Source organism: Macaca nemestrina, chromosome 5, assembly GCF_043159975.1.
Source record: "Macaca nemestrina isolate mMacNem1 chromosome 5, mMacNem.hap1, whole genome shotgun sequence".
NCBI classification, from domain to species: Eukaryota; Metazoa; Chordata; class Mammalia; order Primates; family Cercopithecidae; genus Macaca; species Macaca nemestrina.
The window spans coordinates 2319782-2342744 of NC_092129.1; the positions used below are offsets into that span (position 1 = coordinate 2319782).

The 22963-nt window shown below is 49.5% G+C and overlaps 1 protein-coding gene across 1 annotated transcript in view; it reads left to right on the forward strand.

Annotated features, from left to right (window-relative positions):
* Positions 1 to 8743: 8743 nt before the first annotated feature.
* Positions 8744 to 22963, forward strand: part of LOC105487598 (thrombospondin 2) — a 40736-nt gene continuing 26516 nt past the window's right edge. The window contains exons 1-7 of the mRNA XM_011751086.2: positions 8744 to 8990; positions 12192 to 12265; positions 13707 to 14263; positions 16684 to 16768; positions 20453 to 20649; positions 21743 to 21883; positions 22644 to 22740. Of these exons, the coding sequence (XP_011749388.1) occupies positions 12214 to 12265; positions 13707 to 14263; positions 16684 to 16768; positions 20453 to 20649; positions 21743 to 21883; positions 22644 to 22740 (1129 nt within the window). The 5' untranslated portion in view covers positions 8744 to 8990; positions 12192 to 12213. The remainder of the gene's footprint in view (positions 8991 to 12191; positions 12266 to 13706; positions 14264 to 16683; positions 16769 to 20452; positions 20650 to 21742; positions 21884 to 22643; positions 22741 to 22963) is intronic.

Below are 22963 nucleotides of genomic sequence, written 5' to 3' on the forward strand. Positions count from 1 at the left end.
AGGGAGAAATAAGAATCAGAGGTGAAGCAGAGGTCTTGCCTTGTGATGAGGTGATCAGGACACTTGCTGGTTTGGAGGAGGTTGGGGTGGGGTGGCCTCCGTTCCTGGGGAGCGGGGAGGAGTTTTACATCAGATGGGCATATTTCAGTGGAAGCCGGATGGATGAGTCTAAAGCCTGGGCGATCCTTTGTTTGATGTGATGTTTAAACCCAGGGGCAGGAGACGTGTGAGGCCTCTGGAAAGAGGGCGTGGGGGAGGGGCAGACGGAGCCCAGGGCATGGGCCTCTGGCTGGAGCTGAACCACAGGTGTGGTAAGGGTGAGGGCTCCCCTCTCCCCCGGACACTCCTGCCCCTGACCATGGTTTCCGCTGTCCAGTTGTGCATGGACTGCGTCAGAAAGAGCAAATCCTGGTGTGGCTCTGTCCCTTTCACAGTGACACAGAGGGGTTGAAAAGCAAGCGGACACATTGAATGGGCAGAGGTCTGAGCTGAAGAAAAGAGCACGGGCTGGGGACCAGGGCCAGGCACACTCGTCACAGCCCTTCTGACTCAGAGGTTTTTATATCACCTCCCCTTGCACTTCTCTCTGGCCTGAACTTGCTTCCCAAGCACCCCAGGGTGATCTGGGGATACTTGCCGGATGGGCGCTGCTTGGAGCTTGTTAAAATTATCAAAAGAGCAAGCGGATGGACTTTCCCTGCACGACTTCTCCAGCTGAAATGCGCACACAGGACAGTGGGCCTGGCCCAAAGGCAGATTCTGACTCAGTAGGTGTAGGGTTGGGGAATCTGATGGTGGGTTTTGAACAAGCTCCCCTACTCTAAGATAACGCTTGGAGCAGCAAGACTTGAGTGACTGGAACTCACCAGGGCACTGTTATCCGGGCCACCACCCATTCTACAGAGGAGAAAGCAAAGGTTCCTGGCTCTGGCCTTGCCTTGCCGACCCTGGGATCCTCAGGACCAGGATCCTCCCGTGGAGAGGGGCCCAGAATTCCCAGGGCCAGGGCTGAGGCCAGTCCTTCCAGCTTTGATTCCACCCAAGCTGCACTGACTTGGAGCACACACAGGAAAAGGAACGGGGGACACGCTGTCAATTTATTTAAGGCTCCGTTTCCTCATCCATTTGTTCAGAAAATACTCATTGAGTACCTGTGGCACCTAACACGTCCCAGACACTGCAAACAGCACAGTACGCATGAGGTGTAAACAGGTCCCTGCCCTTTGGGGCTCCTATGTAGCCCGGCCTGCTGCCTAATTGAATTCCCACCAAGCCTCGTGGAACTCTGGTCATCGGCTGGTACTCTGTGTCTCGTGTGACTGCAGCCTCCTGCCTCACAGATGGCTGTTAAGGGGTGAGCAGGAATCTTCTGCTCATTTCTGTTGTGCATAAATTCTAATTATGTCCCAGAAACCACAGATTCCCTTTTCCAGGTGTTGTGCAAGCATTCCAAGGCAGTGGTAGGGCCTTCTAGGACATTTGCATGGCCTGCTTCTTCACCTGCCCGGCCATCACTCCTCTGGTAAACCCAGCATAGACCTGAGCCCATGTGCTCTACATCAGGGGGCCCAAGGGCTGTGTTCATGGCCCAGGCTTCCTGTGGGCACAGCCCACGCCCCCTCCCCCTGTCCCCTGCCCTGGAGTGGAGGTCATGCCTGGAGTGGAGGTCATGCCTGGAGTGGAGGTCATGCCTGGAGGGGAGGTCATCCCTGGGGTGGAGGTCATCCCTGGAGTGGAGGTCATCCCTGGGGTGGAGGTCATCCCTGGAGGGGAGGTCATCCCTGGAGTGGAGGTCATCCCTGGAGTGGAGGTCGTCCCTGGAGTGGAGGTCATCCCTGGGGTGGAGGTCATCCCTGGAGGGGAGGTCATCCCTGGGGTGGAGGTCATCCCTGGAGTGGAGGTCGTCCCTGGAGTGGAGGTCATCCCTGGATTGAAGGTCATGCCTGGAGAGGAGGTCATCCCTGGAGTGGAGGTCATGCCTGGAGAGGAGGTCATCCCTGGAGAGGAGGTCATCCCTGGAGGGGAGGTCATCCCTGGAGTGGAGGTCATCCCTGGAGTGAAGGTCATGCCTGGAGAGGAGGTCATGCCTGGAGAGGAGGTCATCCCTGGAGAGGAGGTCATCCCTGGAGTGAAGGTCATGCCTGGAGAGGAGGTCATCCCTGGAGAGGAGGTCATCCCTGGAGGGGAGGTCATCCCTGGAGAGGAGGTCATCCCTGGAGGGGAGGTCATCCCTGGAGTGGAGGTCGTCCCTGGAGTGGAGGTCATCCCTGGAGAGGAGGTCATCCCTGGAGTGGAGGTCATCCCTGGAGAGGAGGTCATCCCTGGAGTGGAGGTCATCCCTGGAGTGGAGGTCATCCCTGGAGTGAAGGTCATGCCTGGAGAGGAGGTCATGCCTGGAGAGGAGGTCATCCCTGGAGAGGAGGTCATCCCTGGAGTGAAGGTCATGCCTGGAGAGGAGGTCATCCCTGGAGAGGAGGTCATCCCTGGAGGGGAGGTTATCCCTGGAGAGGAGGTCATCCCTGGAGAGGAGGTCATCCCTGGGGTGGAGGTCATCCCTGGAGTGGAGGTCAGCCCTGGGGTGGAGGTCAGCCCTGGAGTGGAGGTCATCCCTGGAGTGAAGGTCATCCCTGGAGAGGAGGTCATTCCTGGAGTGGAAGTCAGCCCTGGAGTGGAAGTCATCCCTGGAGAGGAGGTCATCCCTGGAGTGGAAGTCAGCCCTGGAGTGGAAGTCATCCCTGGGGTGGAGGTCATGCCTGGAGTGGAGGTCATGCCTGGAGTAGAGGGAGGTCATCCCTGGAGTAGAGGGAGGTCATCCCTGGAGTAGAGGGAGGTCGTCCCTGGAGTAGAGAGAGGTCGTCCCTGGAGTAGAGGGAGGTTGTCCCTGGAGTGGAGGTCGTCCTTGGAGCGGAGGTGCCGGCGTTGCAGACGTTGAATGTCTCCCTCAGTTCCCCTCTTTGCCTCCCAGCCCCTGCATTAAGGTGCCTTCCATTTGGGGAGTTTGGTTTCCAGATTCTGGAAACTTTGATCTGGCCCAGTCTGGTGCCCCTGGAAGGTAAGCTTCCTCCTGTTCTGCATGGGCCATTTGGATGACTATCTTGGGCCGCCTTTTCCGCCTGCTGAGACGTTTTGCTCCTTCGTTATACACACGGACCTTGCCTCCAGGGCTGCCACAGATGCGAGTTCGCTTGCTGTCTCCTCTGCGGCACCGGTCACTGATGGCAATGCTCATGGCCAGGGCTGTGCACAGAGCCCACGATCCTCCTCATGCCGTTCTCAAATCACCGTCCTCTGTCTGCCTTCCCTCCTCCCTACGTTATCAGCACCACAGGCACCTGCTCCCTGGACTCAGAGTCTGTCTCTTATCACAGGGCTCAGAATGCTCTATCTCTTTTAGGGACTCCCACTGTAATGGGGGATTTTTGGGACTGCATGACCACTTTAGAAACATCTGGAATAATGGAAGTTTCAGGCAATGTATCTGCATGGATACTGCGTCTTTACAAACTGAAGGTCTGTGGCAAGTCTGCAGGTTTGATTTCTCCAGCAACAAGTGCTCACTTCATGGCTCTGTGTCATGCTTTGTAATTTTTATGATATTTCACGTTTTTTATTATTATTCTGTCTGTGCTGGTGATCTGTGATCAGTGACCTTCACTGTTAACTACCTTAATTGTTTTGGGCCATCAACAATTGCACCCATGTAAGATGGCGAACAAAATCGATGAGGATTGTGTGTGCTCTGACTTCCCTACCGACGGCCGGTCCATTTCTCTCCCTCTCTTTGGGCCTCCCTGTTCCCTGAGATGCAACAATATTGAAATTAAGCCAATTAATTTCCTACAATGGCCTCTAAGAGTTCAAGTGAAAGGAAGAGTTTTGATTTCTCACTGCAAATAAAAACTTATTAAGTTTAGAGAGGAAGGCGTATCAAAAGCTGAGACAGGCTGAAAGCTAGGCCTCTTGCACCGGTTAGCCAAGTTGCAAATACAAAGGCAAAGTTCTTAAAGGGAAAGTGCTCCTCCAGTGAACACACAATTGATAAGAGAGCAGAACAGCCTTATCGCTGATTGACAGGGAGAAAGTTTGAGTGTCCTGGAGAGAAAATCAAACCAGCCACAACATTCTCTGAAGCCAAAGCCTAATCTAAGCAAGGCTCTAACTCTCTCCAATTCTGTGAAGGCTGAGAGAGATGAGGAAGCTGCAGAAGAAAAGTTCGAAGCTGGCAGAGATTGGTTCATGAAGTTTAGGGAAGAAGTCGTCTCTGTAAGATAAAAATGTGAGGTGAATCAGCAAGTGCTGATGGAGAAGCTTCAGCAAGTGATGCAAAAGATCTAGCTAAAATCATTGTTGAGGTGGCTACACTCAACAGCCGATTTTCAATGAAGATGAAACAGTCTTCTCTTAGAAGAAGAGGCCATGTCTAGCTGTCATAGCTTCAGAGGAGAAGTCAATGCCTGGCTTCAAAAACTCAAAAGCCAGGCTGTCTCTTCTATGAGAGGCTAATGCAGCCAGTGACTTCAAGTTGAAGCCTGTGATCATTTACCAATCTGGAAATCTTCAGGCCCTTTAGCTATGCTAAATGTATTACTCTTGTGCTCTTTAAATGTAACAGCAAAGTCTAGATGACAGCAAATCTGTTCTCAGCATGGCTTACTAAATATTTCAAGCCCACTGTTGAGACCTACTGCTCAAAAAACTATCTATTTTAGAGTATTACTGCTCTTGGTCAATGCACCTAGTCACCCAAGAGCTCTGAGGGAGATGCTCAGTGAGACTAAGGTTGTTTTCATGCTTACTAACACAATATCCATTCTGCAGCCCATGGGTCAAGAGGTCATTTGGACTTCCAAGTCTTACTATTCAAGAAATACATTTCATGAGGCTATAGCTGCCATAGACAGTGATTCCTCTGATGAATCTGGGCAAAGTCAGCTGAAAACCTTCTGGAAAGGATTCACCGTTCTAGATGCCACTAGGACATTCATGAGTCCTGGGAGAGGGAAAAGTATCAACAGTGACAGGAGTTTGGAAGAAGCTGATTCCCATCAAGAGGGATGACTGTGAGGGTTCAAGGCTTCAGTGGAGGAAGTCACTGAAGATGTGACGAAATGAGGGAGAGAGGTGGCGTTAGAAGCTGGGCCTGAGGATGGGACTCTGAATTGCTGTACTCTCATGATAAAACTTGAATGGATCAGGAGTTATTTCTTGTGGATGAGCAAAGAAAATGATTTCTTCAGATGAAATGTACTCCCAGTGAAGATGTTGTGAAATGCTTCACTCCTAGGGAAGATGTTGAGATGGCAACAAATAATTTAGAATATTACATAAGCTTAGTTGAAAAAGCAGCAGCAGCGTTTCAGAGAATAGACACCAATTGTGAAACAGGTTCTTGTGTGGGTAAACTGCTATCAAAAAGCATGACCTGCTACAGAGAAACGTTTTATAAAAGAGTCAATAGATGCAGCAAACTTCATTGTGGTCTTACTTTAAGAACGTGCCACAGACACTCCAACCTTCAGCAACCACCACCCTGATCAGTAAGCAGCTGTCAGCATTGAGGCAAGACTCTCCACCAGCAAAATAGGACGACTCATTGAAGCCTCAGATGACCATTAGTAGTTTTGAGCAATGAAATGTTTTAGAATTAAGATATACACCATTGTTCTCCTAGACATAATGCTACTGCACCCTTAATAGACTATAGTGGAATGTAAACGTCCTTTTTATATGCACTGGGAAAGCATAAATCCACGCAACTGACTTTGTTGCAGAGGTGTGGAACCAAGCCTGCGGTATCTCCAAGGTGTGCCTGTGTTAGTTCCCTGGGCCTGCTGCAATGAAGTATCACAAACAACACATGTATTGTCCCGCGGCTCTGGAGTCCAGCAGTTTTAAGCGCAGCGGGTGGCAGGGCTGCACGTCCTTGGAATGCTCTGGCAGAAGCCCCTTCCCCATCTCCCACAGTTCTGGTGTTTCTGGCAGCCCTTGGTGACCTTGGCTCGTGTTTGCATCACCGCGTTCTCTGCTCCTTCATCAAGCGGTGCTTGTCCTGTGTCTCCATCTTCATATTCTCTATTCTTATTAGAACGCTAGCCATTAGATTTGGAGGTTGCCCTATGTCAGTTCGACGATGTCTACACTTGGTTTCATCCACAAACGCTGTGGTATTTCCAGTAAGCTCATTCACAGGTTCAGGGTGGAGGTGAACTTGCGGGGGGGCATGATTCCACCTGCTGCGTGTCTGTCCCTCGTCCTCCCGCGCTCACACGCGATGATGCTTGCCTCAGCATCGCTGGCTTTCCCGCCGAGGCCTCTGACTGCTTTTTGTTTCATCCTCACATCTCCCTTCCTGCTCACCCCCAGGGGGCCCAGGGAATATGCTGACCAGGCGCTGTCCCCTGTACTCCCCCTCTAGCCCCCTGCACAGTGGGGCTGCAAAGTCCCGCCTCACCCTGCCAGGCACCTCTCTGTGACTTCCACCACCTATGAAGCCCTTTCCATGCATCTGGGCCTGGGTGCTGCTCCAGGAACCTGCTGTTCTCTGCACCATGAACACCTACCCACTCTCTCTGCTTGACATACTTTCTCAACCGGGGACGCCCCATTCATGGGCCATGTTCCAGTCGGTTTACCTTCTGTCTCCTCTAAACAGACTTCCCTGATTATGGGCTGCTAGATTCTACAGAAGGAGGCCCGTCTCTGCACCCACCCATCGGCACATGGAGGGTCATTACCACATTCCTTCCTCCTCCCCAGTGAGTGTCACGGTCTTCACCGCATGCTCCCGAAGTGCTGAGCAGCAGAGCTGTGTGTCTTCACCTTTAATAAGGAAACATGCGTTCCGTGGACTGAGGAAGAGGGGAGGCTGTGGCACACGGATGCCACCCTCCACATTCTGGCCCCAGGAAAAACTGACCTGGAGGCAGAAAAACTCAAATCGATGAATGGATAATTATCCACTGAAAATTCTTTAAGGGGAACTGGGTTATACTTTTCTTGAATTTGAGATAACATTAACCTATTTAAACTACTTTTTAATTCAAATGATGACTTTGTCCCCAATAGCTTAAAAAAGCAAAATAACGTACCTTAAACATGACACATACACTCTTGGAGTCTAGTCTCTTGTCTGTGCGTGTGTCAGAAACTGATATTTACCAAGTGATAAACAAACAAGTGCCATTAGGAAAAACAGAGGTTTTCGCAAATGAAAGCTCCTTCCCTCTCCCACACCTGCTCACATATCCTCCCTGAAGACAGAGGTAAGAAAGCGAGGCTTGATCTCCATGATGCCTGCCGACCTCTGCGGTGCTGGACCTCTGTGGGGGAAGGCCAGGAGGCTTAAGAGATGCTCCCCTGCCACAGAGACAGTGAAAGCTGTGTCCATAGAAATTCTCTTTAATGTTCTCTAAGACTTGACAGGTCCATGGCCAGGCTGACAACTCCACACACACGTGAAGGAACCCAACAGGCAGGTGCCGACAGGAAGCAGGTGCAGGTGGCTCTGGGCAAAGCAGCACCTCCCCAGTCACCATTCACCCCACCTGGAACAAGTAGAACCTCCCCCATCCAAGGTCCACCCTAACCTGGGAGAAGCAGCAGCTCACCTGTCTGCCATTAACCCTGACCTGGGAGAAACAGCCCCTCCACCATCCACCTTTCACACTGTCCTGGAAGAAACAGCCCCTCCACCATCCACCTTTCACACTGTCCCGGAAGAAACAGCCCCTCCACCATCCACCCTTCACACTGTCCTGGGAGAAGTGGCACCTCCCCCATCCACTGTCCAGCCCAAATTGGGAGAAGCAGACCCTCCCCCACTTACCATCTACCCCAACCTAGGAGAAGCAGCAGCTCCCTTTCCACCATGTACCCTGACTTGGGAGAAGCAGACCCTCTCCCATGTACCATCAACCTCCGCCTTGGAACAGCAGCTCCCCTTTCCACCATCCACCCTGACCCGGGAGGAGCAGCCCCTCCCCATGCATGGTTCACCCTGACCTCTGAGAAGCGGCCCCTCCCACCCCCATGCAGAGTGCACCCTGATTGGCAGGTGTGGGAGGGGCGGGGGTTCGCTGCTGCCACTGCTTCTGGTTCTGAGTCCTTGCTCTGTGCGGCTGCACATCAGGCTGTTGCTGCGATGGGACCATGTGAAAGTGTGCACCGAGGGGACTTGGTCGGGTATTGCATGTCACTGGGAGACGTCCTTGTAGGGGATCTTCACTGAGCAGATGAAGCAGAATTTGGGTTAAAATGAATTTTCCCAAAGCTGCAGTACAGTTTTTCAGTCCTCTAACTGCCTGAGATAAATGTTGGCAACTTCCTTTGACATTACATTTCACTTTTGTCACATAATAAACTTGGTTATTGACCATAATAACTTTATTAATATACAGACTAATTATTGATACTCACCGATGTATTTTATGTGTTATTAAGAGTCAGTCATTTGGTTTAGAAAGACCAATATCACATTGAATAATTCGAAACATATTTAAGGCATAGAACTTGCATTTTTTTCTCTTAAGCAAAATGAGGAGTTCTAGCCAATCTTGCTAGTGTTATTTATAGCATCTTATTTCCTGAGAGAAGACAGGAAAAGTGAGTCCCTGCCTTCCCTCTCTCTCTGTCTGGCTCCTCCCAGGCCTGTCTGGCAGGGGCCGGGGTGCAGGAGGAGGAGGCGGCCTCCAGTGCAGAGGGGCTGGACTTGGACCCCTGCAGCAGGTACTCGGAGCAAATGGTGAGATCAGAAGGGGGATGATGTCATTCCTTCGAAGGAATGAATTAAACGTGCTTCCTCGTGTGTCTGATTGACAGCACCGCACAGGAGAAGCGGCATATAAAGCCGCACTGCCCGGGAGCCGCTCGGCCACGTCCACCGGAGCGTCCTGCACGGCGGGGCCGGTCTCTCGCTCCGGCAGAGCCTGAGCCTTTCTGACCCAGTCCGGAACACTGAAATCAGTCATCACTGCATCTTTTTAGCAAACCAGGTACGATTATTTCTTAAACTCAATTATTTCATCGTGCTCCAATTTTAAGAAATGAGAGCTCTTGAACTGTAAGAAGGGGAGAAGAAAAAAGAGCTATCGAGATTCTGAAGGTGGGTGGTGCGTCTATTAACACTAAACGGCAAGCCTTTCTTCACGTGGAGTTTTTACTGCCCACTGGAAGAGCAAGGCACGTGGCCGCCGCTAAGCTTTTCCTCCGGCTCCTTTCGCCGGCTGGCCCGGCGCCCCTTCCTCTCTGAGGGTTGTGGTTGTTGCTATTGTAATGCATGTACCTACCTGGGAACCCGGTAAAGGCTTTATGTTTTCACCTTCAGAATCAGAAGATTCCACATGAGAGTTTGTTATTGAGGAGGGAATTAGAAACCACTCCCGGAGTATCTGAAAAGTAACCGAGATTAGAGAGAGACTCTAATTGTTAACATTATTAGTAGATTAGAGAGAGACTCTGATCTCTGATGAACATTATTAGTGGATTAGAGAGAGACTCTGATCTCTGATGAACATTATTAGTAGATTAGAGAGAGACTCTGATTGTTAACTTTATTAGTAGATTAGAGAGAGACTCTGATCTCTGATTAACATTATTAGTAGATTAGAGAGAGACTCTGTTAACTTTATTAGTAGATTAGAGAGAGACTCTGATTGTTAACATTATTAGTAGATTAGAGAGAGACTCTGATTGTTAACTTTATTAGTAGATTAGAGAGAGACTCTGATCTCTGATTAACATTATTAGTGGATTAGAGAGAGACTCTGATTGTTAACATCATTATTAGTAGATGACAGAGAGACTGATTGTTTACATTATTCGTAGCTGAAAAGTGTTTTGAACCTAACTAGAGAATATTTGTGGTAAGTCTATGCAAAGTCCTGTGACTGCCGGGACACACAGCGACTTTTAACAGTTTTGCGGCAGTTTGCATATGAAAAGCCAGCTGGCGGGTTGCCTGGCTACCACTTAAGGAAGGTGGGTTTGGCCTCCCAGGGCTGGGGGCTGAGCACCCAGGAGTCTGCTGTTTCATCAGACTGCTCTTGGTGGGGGATGGCCGGTAAACAATTAGCTCTCTGCAAAGTTATCTTTTACTTTGATTGTTCAACTGAAAAGAGTTTTCAAAGACCTTTGCAAATTCAAACTGTGTTCTGCTGCAGAGAGGCCCTGACATCTTTCTTTTGGAAAGACACAAGCGTAAACGTGGGTGCGTGGCGTGCAGAGGCTGGGGCAGGGGTGAGCGGCACTGGCTCGTCTGTGGCTCCATCCCTGCCCGGTGTCCCTGGATGGGCTGAGGCCAGGCAGCCCGGCTGCTCATCCTTCCTGTGGCATGGAGCCTCACTGTCCTTTGACAATCCTCAGCGGCGGATGCTTTGTTAGACTCCTGCTCCTGTAAGAATCCACCTCAAGGCAGAGACAGTAGGATGTGGTTTTGTCAAAGGAGTTTACTTTACTTTTTCCAACCTGTCCTTATGAAGCTGGGCATCCAGAACTTTCGCGTTTGCCATCCTGTTCTTGGCTGGCCTCTGCAGGGCCAGCCCCACACAGCTGTCCTTAGGGGACTTCAATGTGTCCGGCAGTGTGGGCTAATAAGGTGGAGAGGTGGGAAGAGCCTGCCAAGGCCGTACCTGAGCTGCGTAATTCTAACACCTCTCTGTGGTGCTTACTGTGTGCAGGCATTGTTCTAAGCTCATGGTCAAGTGTTCACTCATGTCATTAAACCCTCTTAAGAGCTCCATAGAAAGGTCCTGTCAGCGCTACCATTATTACTGCGGCTGCCTCGGGCATTTAGAGTAGAAAGTGCCCCAGACCCAGAGGCACATTCTGCTCCTGTAACCCATGTCTGTGGCTTGCTTGGCTAAGTCAGCCCCTGGTAAAGATTCGTTTGCTGAATTCATCTCTCATAACAACCCGATGAGGTGGGCGTTTTATATGAGGCTATGTTTCTACAGATGAGGAAACTGAGACAGAGAGGTTAAGTAAGTTTTCCTAGGTTGCACAGCTGGTGTTCAGCATTGCTCAGCCCGGTGCTGGCCTCCGCCGGCCGCGGGCCGTGCTGCTTCCGGAGCCAGGACAGATGAAACAATCACCAAGGACCCGGGGGGTGGCACTGGGGGCAGCAGATGGGTTGCTGGGGGGGGGGCGGGGAGCAGATGAGTTGGGGGGTGGTTCAGGGAGCAGATGGGTGCGGGGTCTGGAGGTGCTGCCAAGCATTTCTTCTGGGGAACGTTTCTCTATTTCTGGAAGGTGAGGATTTCCAGGTTACCAAATGTTGTTTCTGGAGAGGGAGAGTCCTTGGATTAACAATGAGAAGTTAACAGCCTTTGCTATTCGAAATATGGGAAGAATTGGGGTCTCAGTCTTTGCTTCAACCTGGAGCAGGGTATGACCAATTGCTGGAAGGGACTTGGGGAGCCCCGGGACCCGCAGGCTCATGCTCCTTCGGGAGAGGAGAAGCTGAGACCCACAGGGTTAATCGTGCAGCAGGGCATTGGGCCATGTCTCCTGACTCCGGGTCCAGCCTCCACTGAGCTGTGCCAACTTAAAATCCCCAAGAATGGAAAAACAGGCCTGCAGGAAAATAAAAAGGCAGGGTCAAAATGATGGCTAAGTCAAGTGTTCTGTTTTTTTGTAAGTATAATTCACCAAATTAAGTTTATTTCTAACTTTTTTTACAGTTAGTATTTATTCTGTTTAATTAGGTTATGTGTAACTGTTTTTTTTCTGGATATTTACACAAAATGCTTTCACAGATTATTTTTGTCAGGCTGGATATTTTTCTAAATTCAAACTTTCCAGATCTAAGTCCTGTCTACGAGTCATATGAACAGAATTACTCCTGGCAAGCGCTGACCTTGCCCATCATCCATTTGCTCATCTGTAAAACGAGAACAATTAGAGCACCACTTACCTCCTCGGCTATTATGAAGACGAAATAATAGGAATATTTAGAACGTGACGAGCACAGTGCTTGCCGGTGAATGCCAGCCTAACAAATCTTAGTTATAGTTAGAAGAATCCTGCTTGAAAAGTAAATTTCCTCCTTAGCTCTTAGTTTCCCACAAATCCAGTTGGTGCTGAGTTTTATATGCAAACTGTTTTTCAATGGTCATGTGAGTCACTGGGCCAGTCTCCCTCATAGGCAGGGTTGCAGCTGTGGACTCATCACTAACAAGGGTTTCCTGTATCCCCAGGAGCTAAACTGCAGGAGGCAGGATGGTCTGGGGGCTGGTCCTGCTGGCTCTGTGGGTGTGGCCCAGCACACAAGGTGAGTGTCCTCAGAGCCCGTGGTCTCTTGGGCTTGTGAGATGTGGCTTAGCTGCAAGGCGAGAGACGACAAAATAAAGTGTGTAGTAGGACAATTTTACCCGTGAGGACCTTCTAGCTCCTTAATAGTAACTTACTTCAGAGCCAATATGACATGAGAGAATTTATCTTTGGAAAATTCAGGTGTTAGAGAAAAATGCCATTCCACTTAGAGTTGCACAGTTTATCCTTTTTTTTCTGTAGAGGATGTTCACAGCACTGCAAGCATTTGGTGTTTGTTGAATTATTTTTGCTCCACTTTCTTCCTCCTTTAAATATTTTCCCATGTGTTTACTTTTCTACAGTATGATTTTTAATGACCACGTAATATTTCATCACAGATGAAGTTTGATCTTTTTCAATCAATTCCCACTTAGATTGGTTTATTTTCATTAGCATAAACGGTGACACAAAAAATACTGACGTGGATAAATCTTAAGTAGCATTTGTGATTATGTCCTTTGGATAGGTTACAAAATTAGAATTGTTGAATCAAAGCTTTTAATTCTTGCCAAGTAACTCTATGGAAAGTGGTCCCATGCCCACTTCTATCAGCAACACTGTGTATTATACTGTTCTAATTTGCCAAATATTACATGAAAAGGAAGGCTTTGTTTAAACTTTCCGTTCAGTGTATTACTTCGAATTATTTAAACTGTTATGATTTTGGTGAGGTCTGATCACTTTTCTTGCCAATAGCTTAGGTGGTGAGTTAAAACCATTTGTTTCTATACTGGACACTGATCACTCTTTCAGATCCTTACCCACAGGGTGCATTAAGAGCTGGAGAATACATTTTTACAAAATAGCAACCTGCTAACGTAACGGGTTTTAGGCAGTTGATCTCAACAAGAAAGCAACATACGAGTGAGCCGCTTTCAGACACTTTATCAATAGCAAGGCTAAAGATCCATGTCTTTCCTAGTTTATTCATTCATTTATTTCCTGAGCAATCAACTGGTAGAGAGGACGGCTGCTTTTCAGCCTCAGATGTGAGACGGAAGAGCCAGACAGAGTCACTTGGGACATGTGCCAGAATGTCAGTCGAGGCCCGGATTCCCTCACCACGAAGGTCGGGCTATTCAAAGGGCCAGATGAAGGGACAGGGCGCTGCCTGGCCCCACCGATTTACCTTCTGGCACACGCTCCTCGGCCAGCCAGGGACAGAAGCTGACCCCACAGACCCGCAGCTGCGTTGGCACCACACTCTGAGTAGCAGCGCTGGCAGTGGCTTTTCATCAGAGAGGGCTCTAGCACTCCTATAAAAGAGGGAGAGAAGCTGTGGGATATTGGGAGGCCTCGTTAATTTCCTTACACGCGAGGTTCTGGTTTGTCACCCTGGGTCTGGCCAACCTCGCCCTCTTCCCCTACGTCACCCTTCTGCACTGCGGTTCCCTTTGCAGCTGGTCACCAGGACAAAGGCACGACCTTCGACCTTTTCAGTATCAGCAACATCAACCGCAAGACCATTGGCGCCAAGCAGTTCCGCGGGCCCGACCCCGGCGTGCCGGCTTACCGCTTCGTGCGCTTCGACTACATCCCGCCGGTGAACGCAGAGGACCTCAGCAAGATCACCAGGAGCATGCGGCAGAAGGAGGGCTTCTTCCTCACGGCCCAGCTCAAGCAGGACGGCAAGTCCAGGGGCACGCTGCTGGCTCTGGAGGGCCCCGGTCTCTCCCAGAGGCAGTTCGAGATCGTCTCCAATGGCCCTGCGGACACGCTGGACCTCATCTACTGGATCGACGGCACCCGGCACGTGGTCTCCCTGGAGGACGTGGGCCTGGCTGACTCGCAGTGGAAGAACGTCACCGTGCAGGTGGCTGGAGAGACCTACAGCCTGCACGTGGGCTGCGACCTCATAGACAGCTTCGCTCTGGACGAGCCCTTCTACGAGCACCTGCAGGCGGAAAAGAGCCGGATGTACGTGGCCAAAGGCTCAGCCAGAGAGAGTCACTTCAGGGTACGCTCTGCAGGGAGGCGGCCACGGTGAGGGAGGAAAGAGCTTTGCTGGGAACTGACCCGCGAGTGCGTCTGGTGATGCGATGCTTGAGCAGGCGGAGCCTGGCCTTAGAGAAGCACACTGCACCTCCACACACGTGCTCACATGCACACATGCACACACTGCAACCACAGGCATGTGCACACGTGCACATGCACCACACACCCATGAACACGCATGCACACAAACACATGAACACACATCCAAAGACATATGCACAAACACTGCATATGCACTCACACTCGCATGTGTATATACATCACACATGCACACACATGAACACACATCCAGAGACATATACACAAACACTGCATATGCACTCACACTTGTATATGTACATACATCACACATGCACACATTACACACACATGCGAACACACATGCACACAAACACACGAACACACATCCAGAGACATATACACAAACACTGCATATGCACTCACACTCGCATATGTATATACATCACACATGCACACACCACACACATATGTGAACACACATGCACACAAACACATGAACACACATCGAGACATATACACAAACACTGCATATGTACTCACACTCGCATATGTATATACATCACACATGTACACACACCACACAACACATGCACAGACACACACCTCACCACATACACATGCATGTGAACACACCCTCACATATGCATGCCCGTGTGCAAACACTGTACATGCGCATGCACATGCAGACCCATATAAACACCATTCACACACTCATGTGCATGCATGCACACCACAGACATGCATGTGAACACACACATGCACACACGTGCACACACCCTACATGGGCATACATGCACATACACAAATAAACACCATGCATACACTCACATTCACACAGATGTGTGCACGTGCCACACATGCACACACACACCACACACACATGTGAACATACTCTCACACATGCACATGTGCACACAACCATATATAGGCACTTATACAGACATGTGGACAAAACAGGTGTGCACACACCACACACAGTCATTCAATGCACACACATCATACACATGTGAACACACACATACATGTGCACAAAAGCACCATACACAGTCACACACATGCACACACCTCCACACATAAACACACCATACATACACTCACATTCACTCACATCCCACACACACACACAAAAACACATACAGATGCACACACAGAACCACAGATGTACAGACGCATGAACACACATGCACACACACTCATACACACGTATACACACACAAACTCCACATGTGAACTCATGCATACACATACGTCCACCATGCATATGTACACACACAGGCACACATGCACACACAGGCACACATGCACACACAACGCATGCAGAGCCACAGGCAGTTGTCAGCACATACATACTTTCACACATGCACTCACCCTTTCATGTGCAAACACCGCCCACAAGCGCGCACACACACACAATGCACGCCTTTCTAAGTCATGATTAATCAGAGAGGGCCGCCCCAGCTGTGCTTTCCTAACTGCACTAATAACCATCAGTTGTGATTGAGGGCTGGTTTGATGATCAGGGAATCAATCCTATTCCAATGTTTCTAGCAATCCCAGACTCTTTTGATCACGACCAAAACCACTCCTAAATGTTTGCTTTAGCAGCGAAATGATGGGAGAGCAAAGTAGCAGGTGCCCTTTTCCAAGGGAAAGGGCTACTGATTTATGAGGGAATGGTTTCATGTCCATTTTGGTGAAAATATGTTTGGAAATGAATCTTCCTTAAACTGCAGGTGTTTAGAATCACAACAGGGTGTGGTACTTTGCTCCCTCCCAGTCATGTAGGGCCTTGGAAATAAGTACATGCTTAAACTCAGTAATTTGAGTAAAAGGCCTAGAGATGCATAGCTTGTTTTTGAGTTAATCTCTCGTGGGTGCCCGGGAATTCCATACTATATAGGATTGGCCCAGCCCCACCGTAACTCAGCTGCGGGAGGCGCTCAGAGTCTGTGTCTCTGAGTAGACCAGTGGGCCTCTGTGAGCTCCTTTGCCCAATGCAGAAACTCGCTAATCATGGTGACTTGCAAGGAAAGAATGGCCTTGAACGTCCATGGGAACATGCCCAGAACACACAGCAGGCCACACCTCTCCAAGGGCCATCTCACTCATTTGTGAAACATTTCCTTCTAGGTAGATTTCTTACATTACACTTCCATTTCTTGTGTCATGCTCAAAAGCAAAATTTCAAAAGTCCTATATACAGAAAATCTGATTATAAAGAGACTGCAAATCTGCTACGTAGAAGGAAATACTTTCACTACTTGAAGATTACATCTTGTGTTTTTAGAATGTCAGTGAGCTTGGCATCAAACGTTGGATGTTTATCTGTTGCTCTATTTTTCTGCTTGTATGTATTTACAGGGTTTGCTTCAGAATGTCCACCTCGTGTTTGAAAACTCTGTGGAAGATATTCTAAGCAAGAAGGGTTGCCAGCAAGGCCAGGGAGGTAGGTGTGTTTTCAAAAATGCATTTGATTTATTGGCTTGGATGGGTTTCTATTGTGACATGATGTATGTGTGTGTGTGTATGTATGTGCATGCATGCTTGTAAAAATTCAAGTAAAAATATTTGGAACTACCACTATTCTCTTTGAGTGAGTTAGCTGGTCACCTTAGACATGTCGATATCTGAAAATAATAAATTGATTAAACAGTTAATTTTAAGCAGATTTTAATAATCCAAACAATTTTATTATAGAAGACGAAATATAAATAGCTGGTACTTTAATATGACTTTAAATATAGGCGACTTTTCCAGCATATTAATGTGCGATGCTTGTCTGCCTAAGGAAAGTCATAGATATTTGTTGAACTTGACTTATAGAAGTTTTTTGTTTGTTTGTTTTGTTTTTTGAGACAGAGTCTCGCTCTGTCCCCCAGGCTGGAGTGCAGTGGCACGATCTCGACTCACTGCAAGCTCCGCCTTCTGGGTTCACACCATTCTCCTGCCTCAGCCTCCCGAGTAGCTGGAACTACGGGCGCCTGCCACCATGCCTGGCTAATTTTTTGTATTTTTAGTAGAGACGGGATTTCAGTGTTAGCCAGGATGGTCTCGATCTCCTGACCTTGTGATCCACCGCCTCGGCCTCCCAAAGTGCTAGGATTACAGGCGTGAGCCACTGCTCCTGGCCTAGAAGTTTTCTTATACTGTTCATAGTTGTTATCTCCATCATATGATGGAAATCTATGCTACTTAAATCATTGACAGATGATCTCACCTTTTTTGTTAGTTACAGCTGTGAATGGTATTTCCAAGCATACTTTCCAATATTTTCTTGAGCATTTCATTCCGAAGGTTGCTACGACAGGTTCATTAAATGCCATACATCATTTAATCTTCAGAGTCACTACGTGAGATGCCTGCTTTCACTTTCTTCGTTTTACAAAGAGGAAGTCTGGCGCCCAAGGAGGTGCTGTGTGGCTGCCGTGTTCAGCTCCCCAGAGAGCAGGCAGCAGGGCTGCTGCCGGGGTCTGACAGCCTCAAAGCGGAGCTCACGTCTGCCACACGGGGTGGCTGTGTGCGCATGAAGGCCAGGCCATTTCAATTCCAAATTATGACAAGTGTAAATTGTTATGTCGTCAGGAAGATGTGGGATTTGGTATCTTTGATGCACAATGACTCTGTGATCCCATCGGCTACTTCAGAACCGGGGTGCGTAGCCCACTCCTCAGTTACACGTTGCAGGTCCTGATTGCTGTGCATGTCCTGTGGGGAAAGAGAACAGGGAGACATTTGATCATCAGTGCAGGGAGAAGGGTGTTCTAAGACCAACCCTCATCCCAGCTCCGACTTTCACCCCGCCATGACCCTCGCTGTGCCTGTGACCTGAGGGGTAATTTGCAGCACAGGCAGCGTTATCTTGGCTCCAGCACTCCGAGTGCCAGGGCCTCAGCTTCATGAGGCAGTGCTCTTCCCCGGGCTCCTGGGGTGCAGGTGGCTGTGGGGCTTTTGGGTACTTTTTGTTGCAATAATGTTTTCAGTCTGATATATTTATATGTATATATGCAGGTGTGTGTGTCTGTGTGTGTGTATTTTCACTAATATAGAAAAATATTGTTTTTATAAACAAAACATATATGCAAATATTATTTGTATGAAAGAAAATATACCCTTTGTGGTGTTCCTAATCACACGTTCGTACCATAATTTCACGTGGGTTCAGTTAAACTAGAGCACAGGTTATCTATGGCATGCTGAACTCGTTGTCATAATGGTTAGGGAGTAAAACTAACCTACTATGACAAACACGACTTACAACTCTATGTAAGCAAACACCGTGTGTGTGTGTGTGTGTGTGTGTGTGTGTGTGTTACCAGCATACGCCCTAGTAGGTGCAGTCTCCTTCAGCAGGTATTTCCTAGGCTCATAGGTACCAGTGAATAATCCCTGGAACTATTAAAAGCAAACCTTTAAAACTTATGGGAAACTCTTAGATCTTCCAAAAAAACAAAAAAACAAAAAAAACCCCAGACTTACAGAGAAATCTAGATCTGTTATCTCCAGATGTAGAATAAGTATGGATCTCTATACATGTATCTACCTACCATATGTGGCAATCAGCCCTGAGTTAGTCTACTCAAAGCCAGGTGGATGCCGACGTCCCATTTGGAGATCTTTGCCAGCGAAGACTTCTTCTTCACTGGTTATGTCAGATTTGAGGAAAATGGGTCTTTATAGAAATAGCTACTTCATGGAGTGGTGCTTGGTAATGACACTCCCTTCTTCACTGTTTGTTAAAAGTGAGAGTAACCTTGTGAAGAGGCTGAGCCATTATTATTTTACAACTGAGAATATTGGCAGAAGCCTGGAGAAATACAAGCTAGTTGGAAGGTTTTACTACAAAGTAAAACTACATTCCTGTCAGAGCCGGAGCAGAAGCAAAGATATATGTGGTCTTTTGTTTAACTTTTAAAGGAATGAAAAGCAAATACCCTAGGTTAGCTAAAGATCAGTGTGCTGGGTAAAATCCACTCAGGGTGGTTTCTCTCTCTCTGCTTATACATTGATATTGACCTGATTGTACATGGTTATGGGCATGATGAATCTGAGGGGAAGCTTCTGAGCTTAATGTGAATTGCAGCACAGTTTATAACCAAGTGACAAAAACTCGATCACGGAATGCCTGACAGTGCTGTAAAATGTGTAAGTCATTCCTCAATAATGGACTGTCTGAGAGAAGTCAGGCATTTCAAAGACGGGATCCTCACCCCTAAGAGGGAGCAGAGTCCTAGATGGGGGTGAGGTGAGCTCCGGCGTAGAGCCTGGGCCCCTACTGCGTCCGTGCAGGCCCCACTGAACCTGAGAACGGGACCTGCCTCCGACCCCAACTTGCCTTGGGTCAATTTGTAAATTACGTGCCATACCCATCCAGGTCCCACGATATAGGGTTTCAGACGGAGCGGTGGGAAGGTAGGAAGGTGGAAGTGGGGGGAAGGTGGGAAGTTGGGAAGGTAGGAGTGGTGGAAACGTGGGAAGGTGGGAGCGGTGGGAAGGTGGGAGCGGGGGGAAGTGGGAAGGTAGGAGTAGTGGGAAGGTGGGAAGGTGGGAAGGTGGGAAGAAGGGAGCGGGGGGAAGGTGGGAAGATGGGAAGGTGGGAAGGTGGGAGTGGGGGGGAAGGTGGGAAGGTGGGAAGGCCGGGACCAGCAAGGCACAGTCTCGAGGGGACCGGCTGTTTCAGCAAGAGGATGAGTGAATTTTCTTTAAAGCAGAGCAAGGAGCCATAAGAAAGGGTGTTTGGGGATGAAAATAAAAAAGGATGAAGAGTCTAGAGGAGCTGTCAGAACTTGTAGGGGATGTGTTGTTCAAGAAGCAGATTTGTGGTCGGAAGCTTTGGAAAGAGGGGACCTGGGTCTGAGTGACATGCGTGGCTGCTCCTGCTTCTGCGTTTGGACTGTGTGGGCCTGTCCTATACTTCTGTGTCTCCCCACTCCTAAGCTAACCACGGCTCTGCTCCTTCTGTGACGCGTGGCAGTGTGGGAAACAGCCGCTGTCCCCTGTCCCTGCTGTTCCTGGTGTCACCCAGCACCAGGCCTCTCTGGGAACCAGGGCAGGTCATCCTCCCTGTGGTTCCGGCCCCTGCTGCTGGCCACGTCCTCCGTGACGCTCACGGCCCTTCTGTGCTTCCCCTCAGCTGAGATCAACGCCATCAGTGAGAACACGGAGACACTGCGCCTGGGTCCGCATGTCACCACCGAGTACGTGGGCCCCAGCTCGGAGAGGAGGCCTGAGGTGTGCGAACGCTCCTGCGAGGAGCTGGGGAACATGGTCCAGGAGCTTTCCGGGCTCCACGTCCTCGTGAACCAGCTCAGCGAGAACCTCAAGAGAGTGGTGGGTGCCCGCGCGGGGCTGCAGGGGTCACAGGGCACGGGCAGCTCCGCCACTGGCCCATCTCGGCGGATCTCAACACTCCTTGGCCTGGCAGTGCCTGGTGCTCGATTAAAAACCTACAGTTCTCAGGGGAGGCGTCTGCTGGGACCCTTGCTCAATATTCAGCCTTGTTAGAGGGAAGTTGGGTAGATCTAGGGAAGTATTCCCAAGGAAAACAGTCCTGGGCACAGTCTCCAAAGTACATTCTTAATTTGGGGAAATTTACCTCCTCGGTAAATCTGTAGGTACGAGTGTACACACACACATACACACACACCTGCAGAGGAAAATACTTTTATTTAAAGGACTGCATGTTGGAGTAGCTGAAGAAGCAGGATGAGAAGTCCCTGTGAGGCTGGCAGGAGTGAAATGGGTTTTAGCAGCACAGCGTGGCCAGGAAGAGTGAGGGATGCCTGCGGGGCTCAGGACGGGCAGCTCGCAGTTTAGAGAAAGGGACTGAACATAATGAGGTTCTCTGGGCCACGGTGCCCCACGATGTCCACATGGCTAACCAGGCTGCAGTGATGCTGACTTGTACCTAGAGGACACGAAGTAAATGATGCCAGGAGATGGAACCCGGGGCAAGGAGGGCCGCGAGGGCAGGAGCCCAAGTCAGGGAGGGTGGCGAGGGCAGGAGCCTGGGGCAGGGAAGGCGGCGAGGGCAAGAGGTTGGCTGTATCCCTGCCTGTCCTTATGGCTGCTGCCTGGGGACCTTGTTCCCACCCGCAGTCCCACCTTGGGTTCCCATTTGAAGGAGTCCCAGCATTGCTCTGCACTGACCCCGGTGTGATGTGAGCCGCGCAGTTTCCCCTCCCCTGGAAGGCAGGTGGATGGGTCGCAGCAGAAGCCCAGGCAGTGACAAGCTGTGGCACTGGCTCAGAAAGCTCCCTGAGGATGGAGGGCAGCTTCTGGGACTTCCTCCCAGGGATAAGTCAAGTCCTACTAGACTTTAGAGCTTTTTAATGAAGGAGGAACTTTGTTTTTCATCCACAAGCATGATGACTAAATATGTAGTTTTCTTGTCTGTACTTAAATATTTCACTTGATTTTCCAGTCGAACGATAACCAGTTTCTCTGGGAGCTCATTGGTGGCCCTCCTAAGACAAGGAACATGTCAGCTTGCTGGCAGGATGGCCGGTTCTTTGCGGAAAATGAGACGTGGGTGGTGGACAGCTGCACTACGTGTACCTGCAAGGTGAGGCCCCAGAACACGGCTCTGGGGGGAGGAGGCCACCACTGGACACTCGGCGGAGCTTGACTGCCTGGAAATGCCAGCATTCAGTGTGGATGTATAAAACCTGTTCAGCTGTGTGAGGAAATCCGAGTGTAAGAACCACAGACGGGCCAGGAACCATATTTATGACTCAAATCAACCTTTTTGTTTGCACATAAAGAACCAGAGCCCAGATTGCGGGGAGCGACCTGGCCAGCATCACCAGTGGGTTAGAAACAGGAGGAACAGAGAAGACAGACATGGCCCTAGACTCTGCATTTAATTCCATTCGGTTCTGACAGAGCCTGAGGCTCAGCAGAAACATTTGGGGGAAATACAAGCCACTGCCTGAAGTCTTATAGACAGACAATTTAGCTTTTAGTGTTACTCTATTTCTGTAACAATGGCCTCAGAGTTGCCCTAGATAACGGGAGTTCCTGCTGCCTGTCTTTTCTTCCCTCCTTCCAGGAAACGTGGGGCTCTCTATTGCTTCCTTGCTGCTCAGTGAAGGGAGAAAGGAACGGAATGGATGCAAAGAGCCATCTGGGGGCCCTGTTGTTGTCAGGCTCTGAGCACTAATGGGAGAAAAAGATGCCCTTATTTTCACATCTCTGTTTGTAACGTACGGTCCATAGGATGGAAAACATTCAGCCATTCTGTCGACTCCTTCTAGTCTCAGCCCTTGTACCAATGTCCCCTGCTTTTAAATGAGTGTTTCATGCATGCCTTTCTTCACTTGTAGAAATTTAAAACCATTTGCCACCAAATCACCTGCCCGCCCGCGACCTGCGCCAGCCCGTCCTTCGTGGAAGGCGAATGCTGCCCCTCCTGCCTCCACTGTGAGTATCGCCAGCCGGCGAGCGCATCCTGCATTTTTAGGACGTCCATGCTTGTTTGTTTATTGATTCATTGGTTGGTTTTGGCGGAGAAGAGTGAGGTTCAGCCCCATGAGGACAGGTGAGGGAATCAGGGGGCCACCCTAGGCCACTGGTCGTCCGCTGAGGACTGACTCGTGGCCAGAAAGGAGTGTGGAAGCCCTGGGAACGTGGGGGTGGGAAGGCC